Below are 27,219 nucleotides of genomic sequence, written 5' to 3'. Positions count from 1 at the left end.
AGGGAGAAATGGGAGGAAGAGTTAGGGACAGAAGCAGGGTGGGGATTCTGGAGCAAAGCACTGAACAAGGCCAACTCCACCTACTCCTGCGCAAGACTAAGCCTCATGCAGTTTAAAGTGCGCACCTGACAAGAACCCGAATGAACAGGTTCTTCCAGGAGGTGGAGGCCAAATGTGAATGGTGCCAAGGAGGCATGGCCAACCACGCCCACATGTTCTGGGCATGCCCCACACTTGTTCGGTTCGGGGCAGCCTTCTTCGAGGCAGTGTGCAAGGTTGTGGGGATGAGGGTGGAACTGCACCCGAGAATGGCAGTCTTCGAGGTATCGGACCAGCCAGAACCTCATGTGGGGAAGAGGACCAATGCCCTTGTCTTTGCCCACTGAGGAATCCTGCGATCAGCAGCACCACCTACAGCTTCAGATTGGCTGGTGGGCCAAAGGGGAGGAGGGGGTGCCAAAAAGGAACAACATGTAAACTGTTACCATCTCATCTATTTCTTGTACATTCTTGTAGTGTAAAAATGCTAACTTTAATCAAAAATTTTTTTTAAAGAACACCATAGCATACAAGATTATAGACCAAGTGCTGGAAAATGGGATTGGAGTAGAAAGATGCTTAATGGCCGGCATAGACATAATGGGCTGAAGGGCCTCTTTCTGTGCTATAAAACTCTATGCTCCTAAATGCCTTGGAAAATACTGATGAACTCACCTGCTCTATAGTGAGATCTATGGTGTATATTGTCAGTTAATAAATATATATTTATATTTTTGAGGCAATCCTTTTGCTGAGAAATGTTGGATTAAATTATTACTTCATCTATGGCTTTTGTGAAATAGAATAATTCCTGTGAAGACAATGTGGAGTTTTGTTTTTTTGTTTCGTGATTGGATGGCTGACAAAGACAGAATTTATTGACTATCCCTAATTGCCATTGAAGTGGAGATAGTGAGCCACTTTCTTAATAGAACAGAGCGGCACGGTGGCACAGTTTGCACTGCTGCCTCACAGCGCTAGAGATCCGGGTTCACACACACACTTGCAAAAAATCTGTTATTTTGTGCTAGTTTTTCTGACCTCCATTTGAACACAGGAAGCTGGTTGAGCCTCATGTCCACAGAGCTTCATCACATGACACAATGCTCCTATTCATACAAAAGTAATTGGCCCAGAAGGTTCAGAGATGCCATAAATTGGAGCTCCACGCCCAATCACATGTGCACTATGAATTTACTCCAAAATTTCCTTTAAAAGAAATTTGCTTATGCCAGTTACATGCATTGGCAAATCAGGGACCTCAGCAGTGCAGCAAATGGCTTCCTCTCTCTGCATTAATGAAGCAGATTGATGTGCTCAAACCTGAGCCAAGAATTTTGAATTTCAAATCCTTTCAATAATTGAATTTGATCACTTAGTACTTAACTATGTGCACATTCAGTTGCCATATTCCGCTTTTCAGAAGCAGTCTCTTATATTACAGGTTTATGCTTTTATTATTTAAAATATTAGATTAGTAATTCAAACTACTTAAAAAGTCCTAATGGTGGAATGGGAACAAAAGGTCAAATTTATGGGGCTATGTTCCACACCCTGAGGGAGCCTGAAATACTCAGCACTACACTGGGTGAAATGACATTCAGATATACCAGGGAGCATCTCTTGACTAAACACAAGGTTCCTTTCCCATACTAATGACGGTCATAACACCTGCTGAAGGAGCTCTCTCCAGAACTGGTCAGCAATTGAGTATAATATGCTCTGGCAATGCTCTGCAGATTACAATAATGCTTGATCTGTGAAAAAAAAAAATATTTTAACAAAAATAGCTTGTCCCTGACAGAAACAGAATGCCGTTGCCTCAGAATAAAGCAAATGGAATTCAGGTTAATGGCAGTACTTACTACTTACCTCTTCAATTTCATGATCAATCTTCTGCTGCTTCTGTTGTTTCATTTCCACTGTGTTTTTACCCAAGAAGGCACCAAACGTAAAGCTTAGATCAGAGTGCTCCAGCTGATAACAGTATGCAATACATTTGAATCAAAAGATGGGACAGAGTTAAAATGTAATTCCTGTACAGATTTGGGTTAATCAATTAAATATCAAGTATAAGCAGAATATTTTTCACAGTTAAATACTGATACAATTTATAACCTTACATTCAGTTATTTCAGTTAGAATTACATTTGCTTCTAATTACTGGTTTTTGGATCTAAAAACATGACAGAAAAAATTCATATTTTATACTCACCATTTCTTTATCTGCTTTCTTATTAGTTAAAGTATCAACTCGTAACTCATAATTTGCCTGAATGAGGTCTCTTCTCTTCAATACAGACTGAGGAGGAAAATATAATAGTCTTTACATTATTACGTATAAAATTTTGCACTATGGATACTGAAATTTTTTAATTACGTTCAGTAACACGTGGATCACACTTTCATAGTTTCATTCCAATACTTAACATTTGGAGCTGTATTACAAATCTAAACGATAGGGTAACCATCAATACACCTACTATCTTAATTACCTTTAGAGTCGAAAGCTTAAATGTTTGTGTACTTCCAGGTTTCTGGCAATCATACATCCTGCACGAGAGTCGAGTCTAATATCTTAAGAGTCATAGAATTTTGCAACACAAAAAGAGGCCCTTTGGCCCATCGTGTCTGTACCAGCCATTAAACACCTATTTATTCCAATCCCATTTTCTAGCACTTGGTCCTTAGCCTCGTATGCTATGGTGTTTCACGTTCTCATCCCATCTAGAGCCTTCATAATTTTGCACACCTCAATTGTCCCCCCTCAGCCTTCTCTGCTCGAAGGAAAACAATCCTAAGCCATCTCTCATCATCGCTGAAATGCATCCTTCCTAAAGTATGGTGACCAGAACTGCACACAGTACTCTAGCTGTGGCCTAAGAAATATTTAATACAGCTCCATCATAAACTCCCACTCATTCTATGCCTCAGCTAATAAAGGCAAATATCCCAGATGCTTGCTTCACAGTGTCAGGGTCCCAGGTTCAATTCCCGGCTTGGGTCACTGTCTGTGCGGAGTCTGCATGTTCTCCCATGTCTGCATGGGTTTCCTCCGGGTGCTCCGGTTTCCTCCCACAAGTCCTGTGCTGTTAGGTAATTTGGACATTCTGAATTCTTCCTCCGTGTACCCTAACAGGCAACGGAATGTGGCGACTAGGGGCTTTTCACAGTAACTTCATTGCAGTGTTAATGTAAGCCTACTTGTGACAAGAAAGATTATTATTATAACCATCTTATCTATCTATCTATCCTGTTGCCTTCAGAGATCTATGGACATGCACCCCAAGGTCCCTCTGATCCTCTGTACTTCCTAGTATCCGACCATACATTGTGTATTTCCTTGCCTTGTTACTCCTCCCCAAAATGTATCACTTCACACTTTTCAGGGTTAAATTCCATTTGCCACTATTCTGCCCATCTGACCAGCCAATCTATATCTTCCTGTAATCCAAGGTTTTCCTCCTGACTATTCACACCACCAGCTTTCGTGATATAGAATCATAGAACTCCTACAGTGCAGAAGGAGGCCATTCAGCCCTTCAAGTCTGCACTGACCCTCTGAAAGCACACCACCCTATCCCCAGCAACCCCACCTAACCTTTTGGATACTAAGGGGCAATTTTAGGATTGCCAATCCACCTAACTCGCACATCTTTGGACTGTGGGAGAAACCCACACAGACACATGGAGAAAATGCAAACTTGGCACAGGCGGTCACCCGAGGCCGGGATTGAACTCGGGTCCCTGGCGTTGTGAGACAGCCATCTGAAAAATTACTGATCATACCTCCTACTCTCATGTCTAGATCTTTAATGTACGTTAATTACATACAGCAAGGGACCCTGCACCAAACCCTGTGGTTCACCATTGGACATGGGCCTCTAGTCGCAAAAACAATCTTTGACCGACACCCCCTGCCTCAAAGTCAAATTTGGATACAATTTGCAACTGGATCCCATTGGCTCTTACATTCTTGAACCCGTGCAGGACCTTGTTAAAAGCTTTCTGTAGTCCATGTAGACTACATCAACTACACTACCCTCATCTACACACCAGTCACCTCCTCGAAAAATACATCAATTAAAACTAAGCCAAGATTACATATTAATATGCACATTTCATTTCACAGAATCAGGAGGCGGTCATTCGGCCTATCGTGTCTGCACTGGCTCTTCGAATGAGTATGACTTAGTGCTATTCTCCTGCCTCTTCCTTGTACGCATGCACATTATTTAAATACAAGCAATCATCAAATGCCCTTGTGAATGCCTTGACTGAACCTGCCTTCAGCATACTTCCAGTATTTTGTTAAATTAATTTTATGGCCAAAATATTAGAATGATTATAGTTACGAATGCAATAAAATTTACTTCTAAAAATTCCTAAGAATAGATCATTCGTAGCTCATTCCATTGAAATAAACTAACATGCAATTAGCTTAAGAAATTCAGTCGCTAACCCTTTTTTGGGTGTATCATCACAAGGAATGCAGCTGTTGAAGGCGGTCAATTATCATTTTGTCAAGGCAACTAGGGATGCATAAGGAATGTAGCTTTGTCAGCGCCACCCATATCCCAAGAACAAAAACAACCTGTGACTGTATTAAACCTAAACACTGTAGCATATTCTTGATTTGATTTTCTGTTTGATAATGCTGAATTATTTGCAATGAAACGTTCAAGTTTAGCTTTACAAAATAAAGTTACATCATCATAATTAGCAACCAATACCTACACAACATAGAACATAGAACAGTACAGCACAGAACAGGCCCTTCGGCCCTCAATGTTGTGCCGAGCCATGATCACCCTACTCAAACCCACGTATCCACCCTATACGCGTAACCCAACAACCCCCCCCTTAACCTTACTTTTATTAGGACACTACGGGCAATTTATCATGGCCAATCCACCTAACCCGCACATCTTTGGACTGTGGGAGGAAACCGGAGCACCCGGAGGAAACCCACGCACACAGGGGGAGGACGTGCAGACTCCACACAGACAGTGACCCAGCCGGGAATCGAACCTGGAGCTGTGAAGCATTTATGCTAACCACCATGCTACCCTGCTGCCTTACACAAGTAAGTCCATAAAATTTTCTTCAGACTTAATAAAGCCCTATTATTTTCTTACATAGTGCTCAGATGCAGAATTTGGGAAGGAAACTAATATAACCTAGAGAGCAGTATTTTGTTTTACAACAAATTTCCGTCGTTGTTCATTCCAAAATACTACATAACTATTTTATCTACAACCTTGGAACTTATAAATCCACTTATAATCTTTGATTTGGCCACACTCGCCCTAATCATTTTGTGACCCTGAGATTTAAATTAAAAAACAACCTACCTTCAGGGTTTCTGCACATAGAACATATTCATGCAAGGCAGGAAGCAAATCCTCTGTGAGGCCCATTGTAAGTCCTTCAATGGCTTTGCAGCAGTTTTCAATTGAACTAGCTACTCCTTTCAAAGGTTCAGCCAGCTCTTGTTCGGATTCAGACCATTGAGCATAAATGGGACTGTATTCCTTCATCTCAGCCAAGTGTTCTTTAGCCCAAAAAATTAGAAAACATTTCAGTCTTTTCTTCTCAGCAGCCTCAAAAAACAGATCAAAGAATCACGGACAAGAATCGAAATACACACAACCAAAAATATACATACCGAATTGGATAAGATTATTTCTGAGAAAATCAGAATGAGATTTCCCAACTTTGTCAGAAATGGGCTATATTATATCAGGACTGAATGTGTGAATAATGTCGGATTTATTAATCTCTTCCCAAACACACCTTCACAATTATTTTTCTGGGCAAGGTTTATTTCAAAAACAATTTACACTTTCATTCTAAAAGATAATCAACGTGGGATTAGAAAATCTACTTTTCCTCCAGAGGATATCAAATTTAATGTCAAACTTGTCCGAGCAGTTTTAAATTAGTGGAACAATTATGAAATCCACTAAACACAATAATTATTTGAGAACACAAATAAATTGATGATTGTAATTTTATTGATTTTTCTGGAGATAAACCAGAAAGGTACACTTAACTCTCTAGTCTGGAATGCTGGAGACAAAGGCATTTGAGTTTTGTAGATTTTAGAAAAATGTTGGAATGCCTATCGGCAATTTTTTGTACACCTACTTGGCACGTGTGTGTGTGTGTGTGTGTGTGTGTGCGCCTCCTCGAAATATACCTCTTTGAAAGCATCCTCCTCAAACGCCACTTCTCCTCCTACATGCTACATGAGAGGTAACTGTACTTGACAAAGGGCATTAAAATAGTGCCCGAGAAAGCTCCAAAGATTTACCACTAACAACCAGTAGGGCCATTATCTGGAGTGCAATTCAACCAAAACATTTCCAAGTATCATTTTGGGCAAGTTTGGCAGGCTGTTTCCCGCTGGCCTTTTGGGAAGATCCAGATCGGTATTCACCCATGCTTAGTCATCTTTTTGGGCCTTGGGAAGTTTCTGCAAGCGGAGCTAAGCCTTCTGGCGAGAACAGCTCCTCAGAAATCGTGGCGCCATTTGAAAGGGTTCCCCAATCGCTAAGTGACCTTGAGGGTCCCCCACATCTCCATCCATGGGCAATGCCACGCTCTGTAGACATGGGTATTTACCCTCTGCAGACATGCCTCCTCCCCAAGTGAGGACACCCCACTATGGGATCTCGGAGGGGCCCCCTTTTCAGGTCCCCCACCACCACTTTGGCACCTATGAGGATCCTTCAAACCCCCCATTCACCTTCCCTCCCAATATTTATGAGGCCCCTGCAAACCCCCCTTCACACTCCCCCACAACTTTTATGAGGCCCCTATAACATCCCTTTCACATCCCTCCCCAACTTTAATGAGGCCTCTCCATACCCCCATTCGATGGGCATGCTCCCCTCTGGCCCGCCAGGGTACTGTCCTGCTCCCGACCACCTGAGGGCTCCAATGGCCTCCGAGACCCCCAAGTGGGCCAAGTGACCATCATGACTGGTCTCTGCTTGTGGAGACTAGTATCAACCAGCGCCTGGTTGAGGCCCAGCCAGCGAATGTTGTGTCAGCATATTTAAATGATATTGAAATATCATTACCATATTATTGAAAAATCATTATCTGGGCGTGATCCAGATTGCGTTGGGTGTAATGAGTCCGGTGACTCAATCAGTCTGGCGCAAAGCCCGAGTTGGTCCCCTCCCGGATTCACACATGCACCAGGCTCTGTGCTGGGTGCAACACGCTAGCTGAATTGTGCCAGTTAATTCTGTTGCAGCACCACAAGTGGCCAGTCTTGGAACTGCATGTGGACTCAAAATAAATTTCATATAACGTTTTTCCATATTTTGGAGTTCCCGATTTGAAAGGTTACAGTGGATTACATGTTTTTACGGCACTGCATGTGGAGAGTGCGATGCACAAAATCATCGTATTTCCAGCAGCTTTGCTTGGAATGACTGGGACCTGGTGTAGTGCTTTTTATGGTTATTTTTATTTGGCAACCAAAATGTGACATTAACTTGCTAAAAAACAGAAATTGTACTGAAATAATTGATGGTAGGCCAGTAGCAAAAGCATAATAAACCTCAGACTGAAAGGTAGATTACAAAATTAATTGTATTCTAACACCTATGATGAATTTGCAACTTTTGCTCAAGTTGTTTGTTTAATCGCACCCCAAAATGTTTCCCTCATTTGTACATGAAAGGTCATTTTTTTTTGTCCTCTTGGTTCCAGAATGGATTTGCATTGTTTACTGAAACTATCATGGTAGCACTGCCCAAGAAGAAACGTTCTCACCATGACCAACACCTGACACCTGAACAGACCACCTTACTGCAATGTCTTTTCTTTTAAAAAAAAATTTAGAGTACCCAATTCATTTTTTCCAATTAAGGGGCAATCTACCTAGCGTGTTCAATCTACCTACATTTCACATATTTGGATTGTGGGATCGAAACCCACGCAAACACGGGGAGAATGTGCAAACTCCACACGGACAGTGACCCAGAGCCGGGATCGAACCTGGGACATCGGCGCCGTGAGACTGCAGTGCTACCACTGCGCCACCGTGCTGCCCCCTTACTACAAAGGCTGAGGTCAGCATTAAATACCTTATGGACTTCTGATCAATCCAGTTCAATCATTAATCTATTCAGCAATACAAAATAAACCTCTCCTATTATTTTATTCGTTCAACTATAACATTTTCAGTGCTGTACTGTTCTATGTCTATGTCTATTTTCATGCCTTGATTGTTTGTTAATTTTCTAATTTCTGGGTGCAGTGTTCCAGGGAATCGGTGAAAATTTAAACTCCCGTGGTCAATCAATCTATCCATCCATCTCTCACTCACTCACATACACAAACTCTGCACCACAATTAAAACTCCCAAATTCCTTCCTTCCTGCTGGTCATGGAACTTGGGCTATAACTGTGCATTCTGGACATCATAGCAGAGTAAAAACTGAAACTTACATGCTGTATTTATCTCACACAAACACATACTTTATTTAGCCATTTAAATTAAGAGGTCAACAAATCCCTTCGGCAATTTGCATATTAGGTTTGACACTGCACTGAATTTACTCTGATGTTATACTCAAGCAGTAAGAGACAAGTGCTCCATTCCTGAGCCCATTCGTAACACGTTCATGAAGGGAAAAGTGTACATTTAACAAAATGATTTTCTTTTAAAAACTGCTAATTTCACAAATGAAATAGCACTTCCTACTAACTAACCATATGGTATTAGCTGGTTGCTTGGAGTAGTTTATGACTTCAATCATTTGACTCTAAATATAGGATACATGGTGTAAATTAGGCTTCGAAAAAGAAAGGGACTTCAAGTCTTCTGCATATACTGCCTTCATTTCAACAAACATCTGGGCAGCAAATATGTTCATGTAGCTGAGCTTTATGTATACTTCCCTTTCCTCTCTGAAAGTAATTATCACAGTTTTACTAATCCGGGATTTAATATGTCACATTTAACTTCATAAAAAAAGCTTTTGTCAATGTTATGTGAACGTTAACGCTAAACTAATACATCAAATAATGTGACACACAAACAATGCAACTACATTGTCTCACCTGAATACAGCCAACTAGTCACTTAAAAGGATGGAATTGTTCCCAACACTGTTGCTTACAGTGACTACTGAAATTGAAACGTCCAACGCATGCATGCAGCAAGGCTGATTCACGACATCACAGAACTATTTGCAGTGGGCCTGATCAAGGTCAAATTAATCATGCACAAATTCAATGCAACACAAATACAAATTTGTTGCTGGCATTATGTACACAAGTTATAAGTAGACATTTCATATTAAAAATCAAGGGAGAAAGTATTAGCAAATAAACTTTTATGATTATTATTGAAGCTGCAGTAAAAGACTAATTTGCAGTACTGACCTTTCAGTTCCCTTAAAATCCTTTGGCTGATTTTATCCAATGTTCCCATTTTCTGACGGAAAATGTCCACATAGTCACTCATGGTTGTGAATTCGCTGGGTCGATTCTTAACACTCCTAACTGTGCTAGCAACAGCCCTGACTGTTTCTCCCATTTTACTGATGAATCCTGGACCAAGTTTCTTGTGAGATGCCAAATCCTGTATTAACATTTTAAAAAGATAAAAGTGAATAACCCAAAAGGAAAATAATTATACTGCATATCAAAAACAAGAGAAATAAATTACAAAGTTGTCATGCAATGGATAAAATAGGAACAGATAAATAGTAGCAAGTAATTCAATTAGATTATGGCAAATCTATATTTGCATCTGTCTGCCTTAGTTCCTTAAATCCTTTGACCTAATGAAAACCTACTAATCATAGTTGTAAATTGTCAATTTACTTAGCCTCAACCGCTTTCTGGGGAGAATTCCAGATTTCATAGAAAATAGGAGATGTAGGCCAATCGGCCCTTCGAGATTGCTCTGCCATTCAACATGATCATGGGCGATCCTCTATCTCAACACCTTACTCCTGCAATCTCCCCAACCCCATCAACACCTTTAGAGTCTAGAAATCTATTTTCTTCTTAAATATATTCAATAACTTGATAGAGAGCTCCATAGGTTCTGTGGTAGAGAGCTCCATATCTTCACCACCGCCTGAGTGAAGAGGTTTCTCCTCATTTCACTCCTGAATGGCCTATCGTGCATCCTGAAACTGTGGCCCCTTGTTTTAGACCCAGTTTTGGGCATCTTACTTCGGGAAAAATATTTAAAGATTATGGAGAGCACACAGAAGACATATCCTACAACAGAATTAGGGATAAAAGGCAGAATTATAAGAGGCTAGCAATACTGGGGCTATTTTTACTCTAAAAAGCTGGGTCATGGCGATCTGACAGATTTTAAAAATTAGATTTTACTGCAGTAAACCAGAAAAAAAACGAATTCCATTGGCTGTTAGGTATGCAAATAAAAAGCATAAATTGCTGAACATCACGAAAAAGACAATATACGTATTCAGAGGACTATTAGGTACATGTAATGTTCGGGACATAGTGGTGGATGTAGAATTCTTAATAGCTTTTAAAAAGGGGAATCAAATAAATATTTAAAAAAAGAGAAACTTAAAAGCAGAGAGGAAGATATGATTCTGTGATTGAGATTTGCTAAATGTACAGCTCTTCTACAGTAGAGACCCAATACTGTAAAATGGGGTTTCCCATTGAGGAGCAGCCCAACACCATCGGGAAACCCCCGGGCGCAGGCAAAACGGAGAATCCCGCCCCCTGTGTCTCAGGAGCACTGAATTTAAGAACAATGTGAGCTTCCACATAGCTTTCATAAATATTTTTGAGGGTAACAAACCAGTGGTGCGTGGGAGCAATTGTCCCATCACATTCATGAGCATAAATTTCAAAACAAATTCAATTTCCCCTTCTTTTTCCTCCTTTTTTCTCAGATGGGGTTACTGCATCTTGGCACGATTTTACAAGAAACTTGGGCTATATTTTAGTTGATTCAATTTTGAATTTATCACTATTAGTGCAGAAATATTATAATTGGGTGAACAACCAATATGCAATGTCACAGCTGCGGGATGGAATCGCATCTTCCTATTTTGTTGAATTATACTCAGCTCCAGAACTCATTGCAGCTTTGGTCCAAACTCAAGACAAAAGAGCCGAACTTCAGAGATGGGTGAGCGTGACTGTCCTTGACATCAAACACTTGACCGAGTGTGGCATCAAGGACCCCTAGTAAACTTTTAATCAGTGAGAAGTCAAGGGGGAAACTCTTCATTGGTTGCAGTCATAACATACACAAAGACAGAGTTGTGGCCGATGGAGGCCGATCCTTTCAGTCTCAGCACATCGCTGTACGAGTTTCTCAGGATAGTGCTTTATGCCCAACCATTTTCAGCTGCTTCATCAATGACCTTCTCCCCACCATGAGGTCAAAAATGGGGGTAATTGATGATGATTGTTGAGCACTGTGTGTGACCTCTCAGGTACTGAAGCAGTCCATGCCCATAAAAAGCAAGACCTGGACAACATTTAGGCTTGACCTGAAGTGGCAAGTGACATTCACGCCTTACAAGTACCAGGCAATTACCATCTCTAAGAGAGAATCAGATAATTTGCCCGTAACAATCAAGGGCATTATTTTTGCCAAATCCCTCACCTTAGAACATAAGAACTAGGAGCAGGAGTGGGCCATCTGACCCCTCGAGCCTACTCCGCCATTCAATAAGATCAAGGGTGATCTTTTTGTGGGACTCAGCTCTATTTACCCGCTTGCTCACCATAACCCTTAATTCCTTTACTGTTCAAAAATCTATCTTTGCCTTAAAAACATTCAACAAGGTAGCCTCAACTGCTTCACTGGGCTGGAAACTCCACAGATTTACAACCCTTTGGGTGAAGAGGTTCCTCCTCAACTCAGTCCTAAAGATGCTCCCCTTATTTTGTGGAGATGCCAGCGTTGGACTGGGGTGAGCACAGCAAGAAGTCTTACAACACCAGGTTAAAGTCCAACAGGTTTGTTTCAAACACGAGCTTTCGGAGCACTGCTCCTTCCTCAGGTCCTTATTTTGAGGTAATGTCCCCTAGTTCCAGTTTCACCCGCCAGTGAAAATTTGCTATTTTCCAATGTGACGGAACTGCCCCAGAGTCCAGCGAATTTTGGTAAATTACCACGAGCGCATTTTCTATTTCCCCCGCCATCTCTTTTAGTATCCTGGGATGTGTTATATTACAGCGATGCAATATATATATTACTCATTTGTCTTGCCGAGTTGTATTTAACTTGATGATAAACAGTCAAAGTCTTCCAGTTGATGACAAATTATTTATTGAGTAACAAAATAATATACTTGTGAGTTCTTTTACTTTAGTACTTTGACTGTTATAGAATTAACTAAGAATAGATTAAATTAACAATTAATATAATACACTACATTCTGAGCTGGTCATGTCTATCCTCGTGCTGCAATGCATACACACGAACACTAAGTAAGAATGGGAAACTCCTTATACAGTTCCTGTTAGTATTGTCATCGAGTGATAATCTGGCTGTACTGACTACACATTAACTAATCACGTTTTAACATGTACAGAGATCACTACAGGATGTATTCCATCAGGGCCAGGAAACTTATCTACCTTTAGCCCCATTAGCTTGCCCAACACTACTTCCTTAGTGATAATGATCGATTTTAGATCGTCATCTGCCATAGCCTCCTTGCCATCAATTATTGGCATGTTGTTTGTGTCTTCCATTATGAAAACTGACATCTACCCGTTCAATGCCTTGGCCATTTCCATATTTTCCATTATTAAATCCCCCTTCTCATCCTCTAAAGTAAGAAGTCTTACAACACCAAGTTAAAGTCCAACAGGTTTGTTTCAAACACTAGCTTTCAGAGCACTGCTCCTTCCTCAGGTGAATGGAGAGGTATGTTCCAGAAACATATATATAGACAAATTCAAAGATGCCAGACAATGCTTAGAATGTAAGCATTTGTAGGCAATTTAATTTTTTACAGATCCAGAGATAGGGAGAACCCCACGGTAAAGAGGTGTGAATTGTCTCAAGCGAGGACAGTTGGTAGGATTTCGCAAGCCCAGGGCAGATGTAGGAGGATGAATGTAATGCGACATGAATCCCAGGTCCCAGTTGAGGCCGCACTCATGCATGTGGAACTTGGCTATAAGTTTCTGCTCAGCGATTCTGCATTGTCGCACGTCCTGAAGGCCGCCTTGGAGAATGCTTACCCGGAGATCAGAGGCTGAATGCCCTTGACTGCTGAAGTGTTCCCCGACTGGAAGGGAACATTCCTGCCTGGTGATTGTCGCACGATGTCCGTTCATTCGTTGTCGCAGCGTCTGCATGGTCTCGCCAATGTACCACGCTTCAGGACATCCTTTCCTGCAGCGTATGAGGTAGACAACATTGGCCGAGTGGTGTTCTCACGTGTAATGGTGGTATCCATGTCGATGATCTGACACGTCTTGCAGAGATTGCCATGGCAGGGTTGTGTGGTGTTGTGGTCTCTGTTCTGAAGGCTGGGTAGTTTGCTGCAAACAATGGTTTGTTTGAGGTTATGCGGTTGTTTGAAGGCAACCTTGGCAAGATGTTAATCTTCATCGATGATGTGTTGAAGGCTGCGAAGAAGATTTCGTAGTTTCCCCGCTCCGGGAAAGTACTGGATGACGAAGGGTACTCTGTCGGTTGTGTCCCGTGTTTGTCTTCTGAGGAAGTCGGTGCGGTTTTTTGCTGTGGCGCGTTGGAACTGTTCATCGATGAGTCGAGCGCCATATCCCGTTTGTACAAGGGCATCTTTCAGCGTCTGTAGATGTCTGTTACGCTCCTCCTCGTCTGAGCAGATCCTGTGTATACGGTGGGCTTGTCCATAGGGGTGGCTTCTTTAATGTGTTTAGGGTGGAAGCTGGAGAAGTGGAGCATCATGAGGTTATCCGTGGGCTTGCGGTGAAGCGAAGTGCTGAGGTGACCATCCTTGATGGAGATGAGTGTGTCCAAGAATGCAACTGATTTTGGAGAGTAGTCCATGGTGAGTCTGATGGTGTTGATGTCATCGTGTTGTCGTTTCAGTGATTCTTCGCCTCGAGTCCAAAGGAAAAAAATGTCATCGATGTATCTGGTATATAACGTCGGTTGAAGGTCCTGTGTGGTGAGTAGATCTTGTTCAAACTTGTGCATGAAGATATTGGCATATTCAGGTGCGAATTTGGTCCCCATGGCTGTTCTGTTCTGGATGAAGAACTTGTTGTCAAAGGTGAAGATGTTGTGATCCAGAATGAAGCGGATGAGTTGCAGAATTGCGTCTGGAGATTGGCAGTGGTCGGTGTTGAGTACTGAGGCTGTTGCAGCAATGCCGTCGTCATGGGGGATGCTCTAAAGCACCAATGTTTACCTTAGCCACTCTAGTTTCATTTTATATATTTGTAGAAACTTTTGTTTAAAAAAAACCTTGACCAGCTACATAAATACTGTGGCTATAAGAGCGGCCAGAGACTGGGAATGTACTGCCGAGTTACTGCCCCCCTACTACACCCACCAATAAAGCCTGTCCATTAGTGCGTACATTCGTTTTTGATCAATCCTTTGCTCTTTCCATACCTCTGGAACCTTTTACAGTCCGATGTTATGTTCCCCGCTAGCTTACTTTCATATTGTATTTTCCCCTTATTAATAAATGCCTTTGCTGAATTTTAAATTATCAAGTCTATTGCTTTTTCTTGCTAATTTGTATGCCTCTTCTTTGAATCTAATACTATCTCTAATTTCCCTTGTAAGCCATGTTTTGGACAGTTCCCTTTCTACTCTTGCTCCAAATAGAAATAAACAACTTTTGGATCTTTTTGGATCTCACCTATTTGTTCTTGAAAGCCTGCCACTGCATGCTCACTGTCCGTCCTTTCAGGAATGTTTCCCATTACGTCAGAGACAACTCGTGCCTCATACCATCATAGTTACCTTCACTGAAGTTCAGAAACCTGGGGCGGGATTCTCTCAGCCCAGGCCGGGCCGGAGAATCACCGGGCCGCGCGCCAATGGCGCGACACCACCCCAACGCCAGTCTGCCAATTCTCCGGAGAGCGGAGAATCGCGCCATTGGCGCCAGCACGGTCGGCGAGGCACGTAGAAGATTCTCCACCCGGGATGGGCTGAGCGGCTGTACAAAGAAATCCGAGTCGTGCAGGCGCCATCCACGTGTGGTCTTACCCGGTGGCACCTCGGCGTGCATGCATCCGGGGGCGGCCTGGTGGGAAGGCAGGGGAATATCCGACCGGGGGGGGGGGGTCTCCGCTGTGCCCTGGCCTGCGACCGGGGCCTACCAATCGGCGGGCCGGCCTCTTTGTTCCGCGTTGGCCCCTGTAGCCCTATGCCATGTTGCGTCGGGGCTGGCGCGGAGAAGGGAGCCACTGCGCATGCGCAGACCCGCGGCACCCATCAGACGCCAGCATCGGCAGCTGGAGCGGCGTGGGTCACTCCAGTGGCGTGCTGGCCCCCTGTAGGGGTCAGAATTGCTGTTCCTGGGGGCATGTTGATGCCGTCAAGAAATGCATGTTTGACCGTGTCAACACTTAGTCTCAGGATCAGAGAATCCCGTCCCTGGTCTCAGAATCAACTGCATCACTATCCACCTTGATAAAGAATTTTATCATATTATGGTCACTTATCCCCAAGGATTCTCGCACAACTAGATTGCCAACTAATCCTTTCTCATTGCACAACATCCAGTCCAAGATGGCCTGTTCCCTTGGTGGTTTCTCAAAAGTATTGCTTCTGAAAGCCATCCTGTATCCACTCCAGAAATTCCTCCTCTATTTTAGTGACTAATTTGACTCCCCCAATCTATATGTAGATTAAAGTCACCCATAATCACAGATGTTTCTTTATCACATACATCTCTCATTTCCTGTTTAATGCTATTCCCAACATTACCACTGCAATTTAGTGGTCTGTATACCATCCATACAAATGTTTTCTGCCCCTTGGTGTCTCAACTTGACCCTGGCAGATTTCACATCATCTGTGCTAATATCTTTCCTCAATAATTGTAGTTGTATAAGTTTACCTAAGGTTTAAGACATGGCAGGAGATCCCAGACCCGTGTCATGCTCCTCGTGTGCGATATGGGAGTTCAGGGACACGTCCACTGTCCCTGGCTCTTTCACGTGCAAGAAGTGTGTTCAGTTGCAGCTCCTGTTGGACCGCTTGACGGCTCTGGAGCTGTGGATGGACTCACTTTGGAGCATCCGCGATGCTGAGGAGGTCGTGGATAGCACGTTTAGCGAGTTGGTTACACCGCAGGTGAAAGGGAGATAGAAAATGGGTGACCAAAAGACCGAGCTAGAGTAGGAAGGCAGTGCAGGTGTTCCCTGCGGTCATCTCCCTGAAAAACAGATATACCGCTTTTGGATACTGTTGAGGGAGATGGCTTACCAGGGGAAGGCAGCAGCAGCAAGGTTCATGGCACCATGGCTGGCTCTGCTGCGCAGCAGGGCAGGAAGAAAAATGGCAGGGCTATAGTGATAGGGGACTTGACCGTAAGGGGAATAGACAGGCGATTCTGTGGACGCAATCGAGACTCCAGGATGGTATGTTGCCTCCCTGGTGCAAGGGTCAAGGCTGTCTCGGAGCGGCTGCAGGACATTCTTTGGGGGGGTGGGGGGGGGTGAACAGCCAGCTGCCGTGGTGCACATAGGTACCGATGATATAGGTAAAAAACGGGATGAGGTCCTACAAGCTGAATTCAGGGAGTTAGGAGTTAAACTAAAAAGTAGAACCTCAAAGGTAGTAATCTCAGGATTGCTACCAGTGCCACCAGCTAGTCAGAGTAGGAATGTCAGGATAGATAGGATGGATGCGTGGCTTGAGAGATGGTGCAAGAGGGAGGGATTCAAATTCCTGGGGCATTGGGACCGGTTCTGGGGGAGGTGGGACCTGTACAAACCGGATGGTCTGCACCTGGGCAGGACTGGAACTGATGTCCTAGGGGGGGGTGTTCGCTAGAGCTGTTGGGGAGGGTTTAAACTAAGGTGGCAGGGGGGTGGGAACCGATGCAGGAAGTGGGAAGGTAGTAAAACAGGGACAGAAGCAAAAGGAAGTAAGGGGGAAAGTGCAAGGCAGAGAAGACATAGTCAAAAATCTAAAAGGGCGACAGTACAAGGTACAGTGACTGAGGGGAGCTCAGTGAATAGGCCCAGTAATACTAAAAGGAATAAAACTGGAGATGTTAAGATTCAAAACAGAGGTAAAAAAACCAACATAAGTGTACTTTACTTGAATGCTCGTAGTATTCGGAATAAAGTAAATGAGTTGATGGCGCAAATCATCGTGAATGAGTATGATTTAGTGGCCATTACAGAAACATGGTTAAAGGATGGTCACGACTGGGAGTTAAATATCCGAGGGTATCAAACTATTCGGAAGGACAGAGTGGATGGTAAGGGAGGTGGTGTAGCTCTGTTATTTAAGGATGACATCCGGGCAATAGTAAGGGATGACATTGGTGCTATGGAGGATAAGGTTGAATCCATTTGGGTGGAAATCAGGAATAGTAAGGCGAAAAAGTCACTGATAGAAGTAGCCTATCGGCCACCAAATAGTAACGTTATGGTGGGGTAGGCAATAAACAAAGAAATGACTGATGCATGTAGAAATGGTACAGCAGTTATCATGGGGGATTTTAATCTACATGTTGATTGGTTTAACCAGGTCGGTCAAGGCGACCTTGAGGAGGAGTTTATAGAATGTATCCGCGATAGTTTCCTAGAACAGTATGTAATGGAACCTACGAGGGAACAAGAGGTCCTAGATCTTGTCCTGTGTAATGAGACAGGATTGATTCATTTTTTAAAAAAAATAATTTTTATTGGAATTTTTTACAGAAAATATAAAATATAACAAACAATGAAATGCAACAAAAAAACCCATAACAACCGTAACACCCCTCAAACCGTATCAACACAAGTATCAGATCCCCCCCCCCCAACCCCAACAAGAGAACTTAAAAATGAATTAAAATTAAATAGACAAACATAGTCATCGTTCCCCCCCCCCCCCCCCCCCCCCCGCCCCGGTTGCTGCTGCTACTGTCCCAGTACCCTATCGTTGAGCCAGAAAGTCGAGGAAAGGTTGCCACCACCTGAAGAACCCTTGCACCGATCCTCTCAGGGCGAATTTGACCTTCTCTAGCTTAATAAAACCCGCCATGTCATTGATCCAGGTCTCCACGCTTGGGGGCCTCACATCCTTCCATTGTAGCAAAATCCTTCGCCGGGCTACTAGGGACGCAAAGGCCTCTTTCGCCTCCTGCACTTCCGGCTCCACCCCAACCCCAAAAATCACGAGTCCCCAGCCTGGCTTGACCCTGGATCCTACCACCCTCGACACCATCCTCGCCACCCCCTTCCAGAACTCCTCTAGTGCCGGGCATGCCCAGAACATATGGGCATGGTTCGCTGGATTCCCCGAGCACCTGACATACCTGTCTTCACCCCCAAAGAACCTACTCATCCTCGTCCCAGTCATGTGGGCCCGGTGCAGGACCTTGAATTGGATGAGGCTAAGCCGCGCACACGAGGAGGAAGAGTTAACCCTCTCCAGGGCATCAGCCCATGTCCCATCTTCGATCCCCCTCCCACTTAGTTTTCAGCTCCTCTACTGACGCCTCCTTCACCTCCTGCATAACCTTGTAGATATCAGATATCTTCCCCTCTCCGACCCAGACCCCCGAAAGCACCCTGTCACTCACCCCCCTCGCGGGAAGCGAAGGGAATCCCTCCACCTGCCGTCTAGCAAATGCCTTTACCTGCAGATACCTGAACATGTTTCCCGGGGGAGCCCAAATTTCTCCTCCAACTCCCCCAGGCTCGCAAACCTCCCATCAATAAACAGGTCCCTCAGCTGTCTGATGCCCGCTCTGTGCCAACCCTGAAATCCCCCATCAATGTTCCCCGGGACGAACCTATGGTTCCCCCTTAACGGAGCCTCCATCAAGCCCCCCACTTCTCCCCTATGTCGCCTCCACTGCCCCCAAATCTTGAGGGTAGCCGCCACCACCGGACTCGTGGTATACCTCGTAGGAGGGAGCGGCCACGGCACCGTTACCAGGGCCCCCAGGCTTGTATCTCCACAGGACGCCCTCTCCATCCGTTTCCATGCTGCCCCCTCTCCCTCCATCACCCACTTGCGCACCATCGACACATTGGCTGCCCAGTAGTACCCCGAGAGATTGGGTAACGCCAGCCCCCCCCATCTCTACCCCGCTCCAAGAAGACCCTCTTCACCCTTGGGGTCCCATGCGCCCAAACAAAGCTCATGATGGATGCTGCTGGTCGCCCTTCTAAAAAAGGCCCTAGGGATAAAGATGGGCAAACACTGGAAGAGGAACAAGAACCTCGGGAGAACCGTCATTTTGACGGACTGCACTCTACCCGCCAGCAATAGCGGCACCATGTCCCACCTTTTAAATTCCTCCTCCATCTGCTCCACCAGCCTGGTAAAATTAAGCTTATGGAGAGTCCCCCAACTCCTGGCCACCTGCACCCCTAGATATCTGAAACTCTTCACTGCCCTCTTAAATGGGAGCCTCCCAATTCCCTCCTCCTGATCTCCCGGGTGTACTACAAATACCTCGCTCTTGCCTAAATTTAACTTATAGCCCGAGAAGCACTCAAATTCCGCTAACAGCTCCATCACCCCCGTCATTCCCCCTTCTGGGTCCGCCACATACAACAGCAGGTCGTCCGCATACAGCGATACCCGATGTTCCTCCCCACCCCGCACCAGACCCCTCCATCTCCCCGACTCCCTCAACGCCATAGCAGAGGTTCAATCGCCAGTGCAAAGAGCAAGGGGGACAGGGGGCACCCCTGCCTGGTCCCACGGTAGAGCCTAAAGTACTCCGATCTCCTTCCATTTGTAACTACACTCGCCATCGAAGCCGCGTAGAGCAGCCTCACCCATTTGATGAATCCCTCCCCAAAACCAAACCGCTCCAGCACCTCCCACAGGTACCCCCACTCAACTCTATCAAACGCTTTCTCTGCGTCCAGCGCCACCACTATCTCCGCCTCCCCCTCCACTGCCGGCATCATGATAACATGTAGCAGTCTCCGCACATTCGTGTTGAGCTGCCGCTCCTTGACAAATCCTGTCTGATCTTCGTGTATTACCCCTGGCACACAATCCTCTATCCTGGTGGCCAGGATCTTCGCCAGCAACTTGGCGTCAACATTGAGGAGCAAGATAGGCCTGTATGATCCGCACTGCAAGGGGTCCTTATCGCGCTTTAGGATCAGAGAGATCAGTGCCCGCGACATCGTCGGGGGCAAAGCCCCCCCTCCCATGCCTCATTGAAGGCTCGCACCAGCAGGGGGCCTACCAGGTCCGCATACTTTTTATAAAATTCCACCGGGAACCCGTCCGGTCCCGGGGTCTTACCTGACTGCATTTGTCCAATCCCCCTGACTAGCTCCTCCAACTCTATTGGCGCCCCCAGCCCATCTACCAGCTCCTCTTGAACCCTTGGGAAACATAGCCTGTTCATGAAGCTCTCCATCCCCCCTCTCCCCATCGGAGGTTCCGACCGGTACAGTTCCTCGTAGAAGTTCCTAAAGACCCCATTTACTTCTGTCCCCTTCTGCACTACATTTCCACCCCCATCCGTCACTCCACCAATTTCCCTAGCCGCATCTCGCCTACGGAGCTGATGCGCCAACATCCTGCTCGCCTTCTCCCCATACTCAGATACCGCGCCCTGCACCCTCCTCCACTGTGTCTCCGCCTTTCTGGTGGTCAACAGGATTGATTCATGATCTCATAGTTAGGGATCCTCTCGGAAGGAGCGATCACAATATGGTGGAATTTAAAACACAGATGGAGGGTGAGAAGGTAAAATCAAATACTAGTGTTTTGTGTTTAAACAAAGGAGATTACAATGGGATGAGAGATGAACTAGCTAAGGTAGACTGGGAGCAAAGACTTTACGGTGGAACAGTTGAGGAACAGTGGAGAACCTTCCAAGAGATTTTTCACAGTGCTCAGCAAAGGTTTATACCAACAAAAAGGAAGGACGGTAGAAAGAGGGAAAATCGACCATGGATATCTAAGGAAATAAGGGAGAGTATTAAATTGAAGGAAAAAGCATACAAAGTGGCAAAGATTGGTGGGAGACTAGAGGACTGGGAAATCTTTAGGGGGCAACAGAAAGCTATAAAGAAGAGTAAGATAGAGTATGAGAGTAAACTTGCTCAGAATATAAAAACAGACAGGAAAAGTTTTACAAATATATAAAACAAAAAAGAGTGGCTAAGGTAAATATTGGTCCTTCAGAGGATGAGAAGGGAGTTTTAATAATGGGAGATAAGGAAATGGCTGAGGAACTGAACAGGTTTTTTGGGTCGGTCTTCACAGTGGAAGACACAAATAGCATGCCAATGACTGATAGAAATGAGGCTATGACAGGTGAGGACCTTGAGAGGATTTTTATCACTAAGTAGGTAGTGATGGGCAAGCTAATGGGGCTAAAGGTGGACAAGTCTCCTGGCCCTGATGAAATGCACCTCAGAGTGCTAAAAGAGATGGCGAGGGAAATTGCAGATGCACTAGTGATGATTTACCAAAACTCACTAGACTCTGCAGTGGTCCCGGTGGATTGGAAATTAGCAAACGTGACACCACTGTTTAAAAAAGGAGGTAGGCAGAGAGCGGGAAATTATAGGCCAGTGAGCTTAACTTCGGCAGTAGGGAAGATGCTGGAATCTATCATCAAGGAAGAAATAGCGAGGCATCTGGATAGAAATTGTCCCATTGGGCAGATGCAGCATGGGTTCATAAAGGGCAGGTTGTGCCTAACTAATTTAGTGGAATTTTTTGAGGACATTACCAGTGCAGTAGATAACAGGGAGCCAATGGATGTGGTATATCTGGATTTCCAGAAAGCCTTTGACAAGGTGCCACGCAAAAGGTTGCTACATAAGATAAAGATGCATGGCATTAAGGGTAAAGTAGTAGCATGGATAGAGGATTAGTTAATTAATAGAAAACAAAGAGTGGGGATTAATGGGTGTTTCTCTGGTTGGCAATCAGTAGCTAGTGGTGTCCCTCAGGGATCCGTGTTGGGCCCACAATTGTTCACAATTTACATAGATGATTTGGAGTTGGGGACCAAGGGCAATGTGTCCAAGTTTGCAGATGACACTAAGATGAGTGGTAAAGCGAAAAGTGCAGAGGATACTGGAAGTCTGCAGAGGGATTTGGATAGGTTAAGTGAATGGGCTAGGGTCTGGCAGATGGAATACAATGTTGACAAATGGGAGGTTATCCATTTTGGTAGGAATAACAGCAAACGGGATTATTATTTAAACTATAAAATATTAAAGCATGCCGCTGTGCAGAGAGACCTGGGTGTGCCAGTGCATGAGTCACAGAAAGTTGGTTTACAGGTGCAACAGGTGATTAAGAAGGCAAATGGAATTTTGTCCTTCATTGCTAGAGAGGTGGAGTTTAAGACTAGGGCGGTTATGCTGCAATTGTATAAGGTGTTAGTGAGGCCACACCTGGAGTATTGTGTTCAGTTTTGGTATCCTTACTTGAGAAAGGACGTACTGGCACTGGAGGGTGTGCAGAGGAGATTCACTAGGTTAATCCCAGAGCTGAAGGGTTTGGATTACGAGGAGAGGTTGAGTAGACTGGGACTGTACTCGTTGGAATTTAGAAGGATGAGTGGGGGGTCTTATAGAAACATATAAAATTATGAAGGGAATAGATAGGATAGATGCGGGCAGGTTGTTTCCACTGGCGGGTGAAAGCAGAACTAGGGGACATAGCCTCAAAATAAGGGGAAGTAGATTTAGGACTGAGTTTAGGAGGAACTTCTTCACCCAAAGGGTTGTGAATCTATGGAATTCCTTGCCCAGTGAAGCAGTTGAGGCTCCTTCATTAAATGTTTTTAAGGTAAAGATAGATAGTTTTTTGAGGAATAAAGGGATTAAGGGTTATGGTGTTCGGGCCGGAAAGTGGAGCTGAGTCCACAAAAGATCAGCCATGATCTCATTGAATGGTGGAGCAGGCTCGAGGGGCCAGATGGCCTACTCCTGCTCCTAGTTCTTATGTTCAATGGGGGGCAGTACGGCGGCACATTGGTTAGCACTGGGACTACGACGCTGAGGACCCGGGTTCGAATCCCGGCCCTGGGTCACTGTCCGTGTGAGGTTTGCACATTCTCTACGTGTCTGCGTGGGTTTCAACCCCACAACCCAAAGATGTGCAGGTTAGGTGGATTGGCCATGCTAAATTGCCCCTTAAATTGGAAAAAATGTATTGGGTACTATTTTTAAAAAATATAATGTATCAATAGGGATTGCCAAGCAATGCTGGACTTGTCAGTGGCGCGCGCATTATGTAAGGAGAGAGATCTGGGTAACTCCAATTCCATTCTCTTCATATCAGTAATAGACAAGAATAGGAATGCACCATAGGACAAATCAGAGTGTGATACATCAGGGACACTCAACTTTGTTTCAGAAAAAGGAAGCTCTGTCTTACGAATTTTCTGCTTTTTGAAGAAGTTTGGAAGACAGTAAATACAGATACCCAGTAAACAATGCCTTCCCAGTCTTTCAAAAAGCTTTGAAAAAGGCTGCTACACAAGACTGAAAGCTTGGATATTAGTGACAATGCACTATGCTGAAATCCTGAGGTAGAATATAGCTGTGGAGGGATATGGATCTGATTGGAGACCAGTCACCAATGGTGTCATGCCGGGATCTGTTTGTTATTTACTATTTTCTGTAATGAGCGAGATGTGGGTGTTGGGAACATGTTCTGTACGTTATGAGAGATATGAGATACGATATGCGAGAAGTCAGGACTGTAGGTGATGCTCAAACTCTAGAGCAGACCTAGATGCAATTAGGCCAATTACTGACAAACAACGTTTAGCTTAAGACTCTCAGGGAAAACAACTGATGCAAATAGAGAAAGAAATTGAGATGTACCAGCGTGCAGATCACAAAGTTACAAGACCATTGCTGCGAAGCAATAGGATGTTATTTGCAGGAAAATGCACTATAATATAAAGTATATTGTTTTGTCCTTGTGCAATTGATTAGCCCTCAGTTAGATTATGATGGCTAGTTTCTGTTTTCTCACACGGATGATACTGATGCTTTGGAAAGAATAAAGAAGGCCACAAGGTTAATTCCCAGTTTAAAATAGCTTACTCACCAAGTAGCTCGTGACATTTTAGAAAAGCATCAACCCCTTGGGTGATTTGACTGAGTAAAAGGACTAGATTGCCTTTGTGCAGATTGTTTCAGGTGAATAAGTTGGAGAGGACCAGGGGTCTCAGTCCAAAGTTATATAAATGTAGAAATAGGTTAGGAGGTGTTTTTATTCCCCTGGAGTACAGTTCATGTGGTGATTGCTGATTTATTGAGTTCTGCAAAGGCTCAGCCAACTTCTCGATCCGTATCATATGAATCACGTATGGTTGATCGTCTAACTAGCTTTTATCACCCAAAGGAGTCAGGAGACAAATTTTTGTTGCTGTTCTGCCTCTTGAGAAGGGGAAGCAAATGTACTGTGATGCACTAAATATCACATTTGTGTTAGAAAGGCCAATAACTCTTGGCCCCTGTGCAAAATTGCACATTCACCTAACTAGGAATATGTTTATAACACAATGACACTGAACATTTGATGGGTAGAAAAGGTCACCCATAGAAACACAAGCACATCAGGTAATCCAAACAAAACTCAAAAGCCGTTCTGTACAATGGTCATATGGACTCGAAATTTAACTCTGTTTCTCTCTCCACAGACGCTGCCAGACCTGCTGAGCATATCCAGCATTTTCTGTTCTTGTTTCAAAAACAGATTAGCTATTCTGAAACAACTGTAGCTTCTAAGGTCTAATTTCAATATTGTTTGATACCTTTAAAGCACATGATATAGATAAATGAGCAACAAATAATTCATCATAATTTGTCCTATTAAAATCGATTCCCACATGCAAGTTTATGTTAAAGCACATAATTACACATTTCTTACTTTCCTCTGTTTAATGGATATATAATGAATAGATTTTACCTCTACAGTTAGAAATATTTTGAGGTCCTCATTAAAAGACAGAGTAGGGTGGTCAGCAATTCTGTTTAAAAATTTATGTAGTGCCTTCCGCCGAGTTGCTACAAAATCTTCATTAAAGCGTTCCACCATACCTCTCATTACAAATTTCTCTGGCAACGGCTAAGCAAAAGAGAAAATTAATAACGGTTGCATTCACAGAATTATAGCACTCATCCACAATGAATTACAGCACTGCCACAGTTTAATTTTGACACTTAATTTCATAATAAAATGACTAAAAGAACAGAGAAAGCAAATCTCAAGAGCATTCATATAAAAATCACACTCTAAATGCATGTAATTTATGGGAATGACTGCTATTTTTGGCCAAAATAGTTTAAGACTAAGAAAAGTTTCAGTTGTAAATTTTTTAAAATAATAATGGGTTTATTTAATCAGCTTCAAGCGTTGCATTTTCCATTGCTTGAAAGCTGGTGAAAATTAACAATATACTGACAATTATTGTCAAGACTCAGATGAACAATGATCATTTTGACCCATGAAAGCATACTCTATGACTGGGCTTTTATATGCGGGAGGGGGTAATGGGGAGAATGCAAAAGGGAGAAAACTAGACAATTGGTTAATTTTTGTTTCACTACATCTGACAATGGAAAATATTTTATTATAGTAGTCATGCCCATGAAATAAGCAAAATATTCCAAGAGTATTCAAATGGTTATTTTGCTTGCTTGAAAATCATGAAGACCGCAAAGTTATATTCATCTTAATTGCGGAATAACATCTGTGATGTTTTGCTATCATTGTGATTTCCTCTGTGGGTTTGAATCACAGGAGTAAAAATTGCATATGGCACAAATAGTAAAACTACCAGAGCAAAAACAAAAAGATCATGCTCCACACAACAGACCGACATGCACATTTCATAAACAAACCTGTTGGGCATTTCCATTGTTGACAATTGGTGTACTAAGCTGGCAATAAATGATTGCTTTCCACTTCAGAATTCCTGCTTATATTCAAGTATCAAAGGTTTCAATATCATAAAAGCAGGAACAGAGAAAATATGCAAAAACACACCGCTGACATCAGAGTGCAGAGCAAGGATTTAATTGAAGGTTGATTTCTGTGCCAGACATCGAAACATAGAAAATAGGACCAGCACACCAGTTCTGGCTGTTAAAATGTACATGTTCAGTAACTAAATTGTACAACTAAATTTCTACAAGTAAACACTCTGAAGGATCCATGGATAAATGGATGATATAATAGGTTATTGAGCATTACAAATCAACGATTCGGTTGCTGATTTGTGCTGCATTAGCTGATTTCAAACATACAGTGTGACAACTGGCCTCGAAGCCCCGTGCTGCAGAAACAGCAAAACCAATACAATCAGGGCTCACAGCCCTGCTCCGGCTTCTTATGCAGACCCCAGGATTAGGCTCAGCATGGTTAAACAGACATGACGGAACTTTGCTTGAACTTAGGACACTGAATCTAGAAACAACAATAAAAATCTCAGAATTTCTCCCACTAGGTTATAGAAATTTGTTAGATTTGGCAGGCTGATACTAATGATCTGTGGAACAAATCAAGCTGATCAGCCGCATGAACACTGTTGTGACTCAAGTGGCCAACTTCAAGTCATCCAGGGCCCAAGGTCAGTTCAAGACTTGAGCCAATTGGAAAAAAAAACTACTCTGCGACATGTCCAAGTATATGCTACTCTTATTATATCTTTTTTTCTATTATCTTTATAGTACATCAATTATGTTATTTCGTTGTTACTCTACATTGTGTTCTAAGTCTATTTATTGGTTTTCTAGTTTTTAAATTGTACCTATCTCCATTATTCTTTCTTGTTAATCTCTTGTATCTACTGGCGCTTTCATTTTATGACCATGAGCACTTATTTATACTCCATCATTTTCTCTTTGTTACAATATTCTAGGGACCAGGTGACTAGGACTAGCTGGAGCAGATAATCATGAAAAGAAGAGTAGCACAAGACATGTCAACATGAGCATGCATTCTGAAAGCTGGCATGAATTTGGACTAAATCATGAAAGTGTAAAGATAAGTACAATTGTATCACTGTC

At 43.5% G+C, this 27,219-nt stretch overlaps 1 protein-coding gene across 1 annotated transcript in view; it reads right to left on the bottom strand.

Moving 5' to 3' along the window:
• The window catches only part of snx7 (sorting nexin 7), an 86,757-nt gene that overhangs the window by 18,170 nt on the left and 41,368 nt on the right, over positions 1-27,219 (bottom strand). The window contains exons 4-8 of the mRNA XM_038793916.1: positions 25,118-25,276; positions 9,448-9,646; positions 5,394-5,593; positions 2,255-2,341; positions 1,912-2,016 (exon numbers count right to left, since the gene is read on the bottom strand). Coding sequence (XP_038649844.1) covers positions 1,912-2,016; positions 2,255-2,341; positions 5,394-5,593; positions 9,448-9,646; positions 25,118-25,276 — 750 coding nt within the window. The remainder of the gene's footprint in view (positions 1-1,911; positions 2,017-2,254; positions 2,342-5,393; positions 5,594-9,447; positions 9,647-25,117; positions 25,277-27,219) is intronic.

Source organism: Scyliorhinus canicula, chromosome 4 (assembly GCF_902713615.1).
Source record: "Scyliorhinus canicula chromosome 4, sScyCan1.1, whole genome shotgun sequence".
In the NCBI taxonomy this organism is placed as follows: Eukaryota; Metazoa; Chordata; class Chondrichthyes; order Carcharhiniformes; family Scyliorhinidae; genus Scyliorhinus; species Scyliorhinus canicula.
Note: the sequence above shows the minus strand (reverse complement) of the source record. Positions and strands in the feature narration are given on the sequence as shown.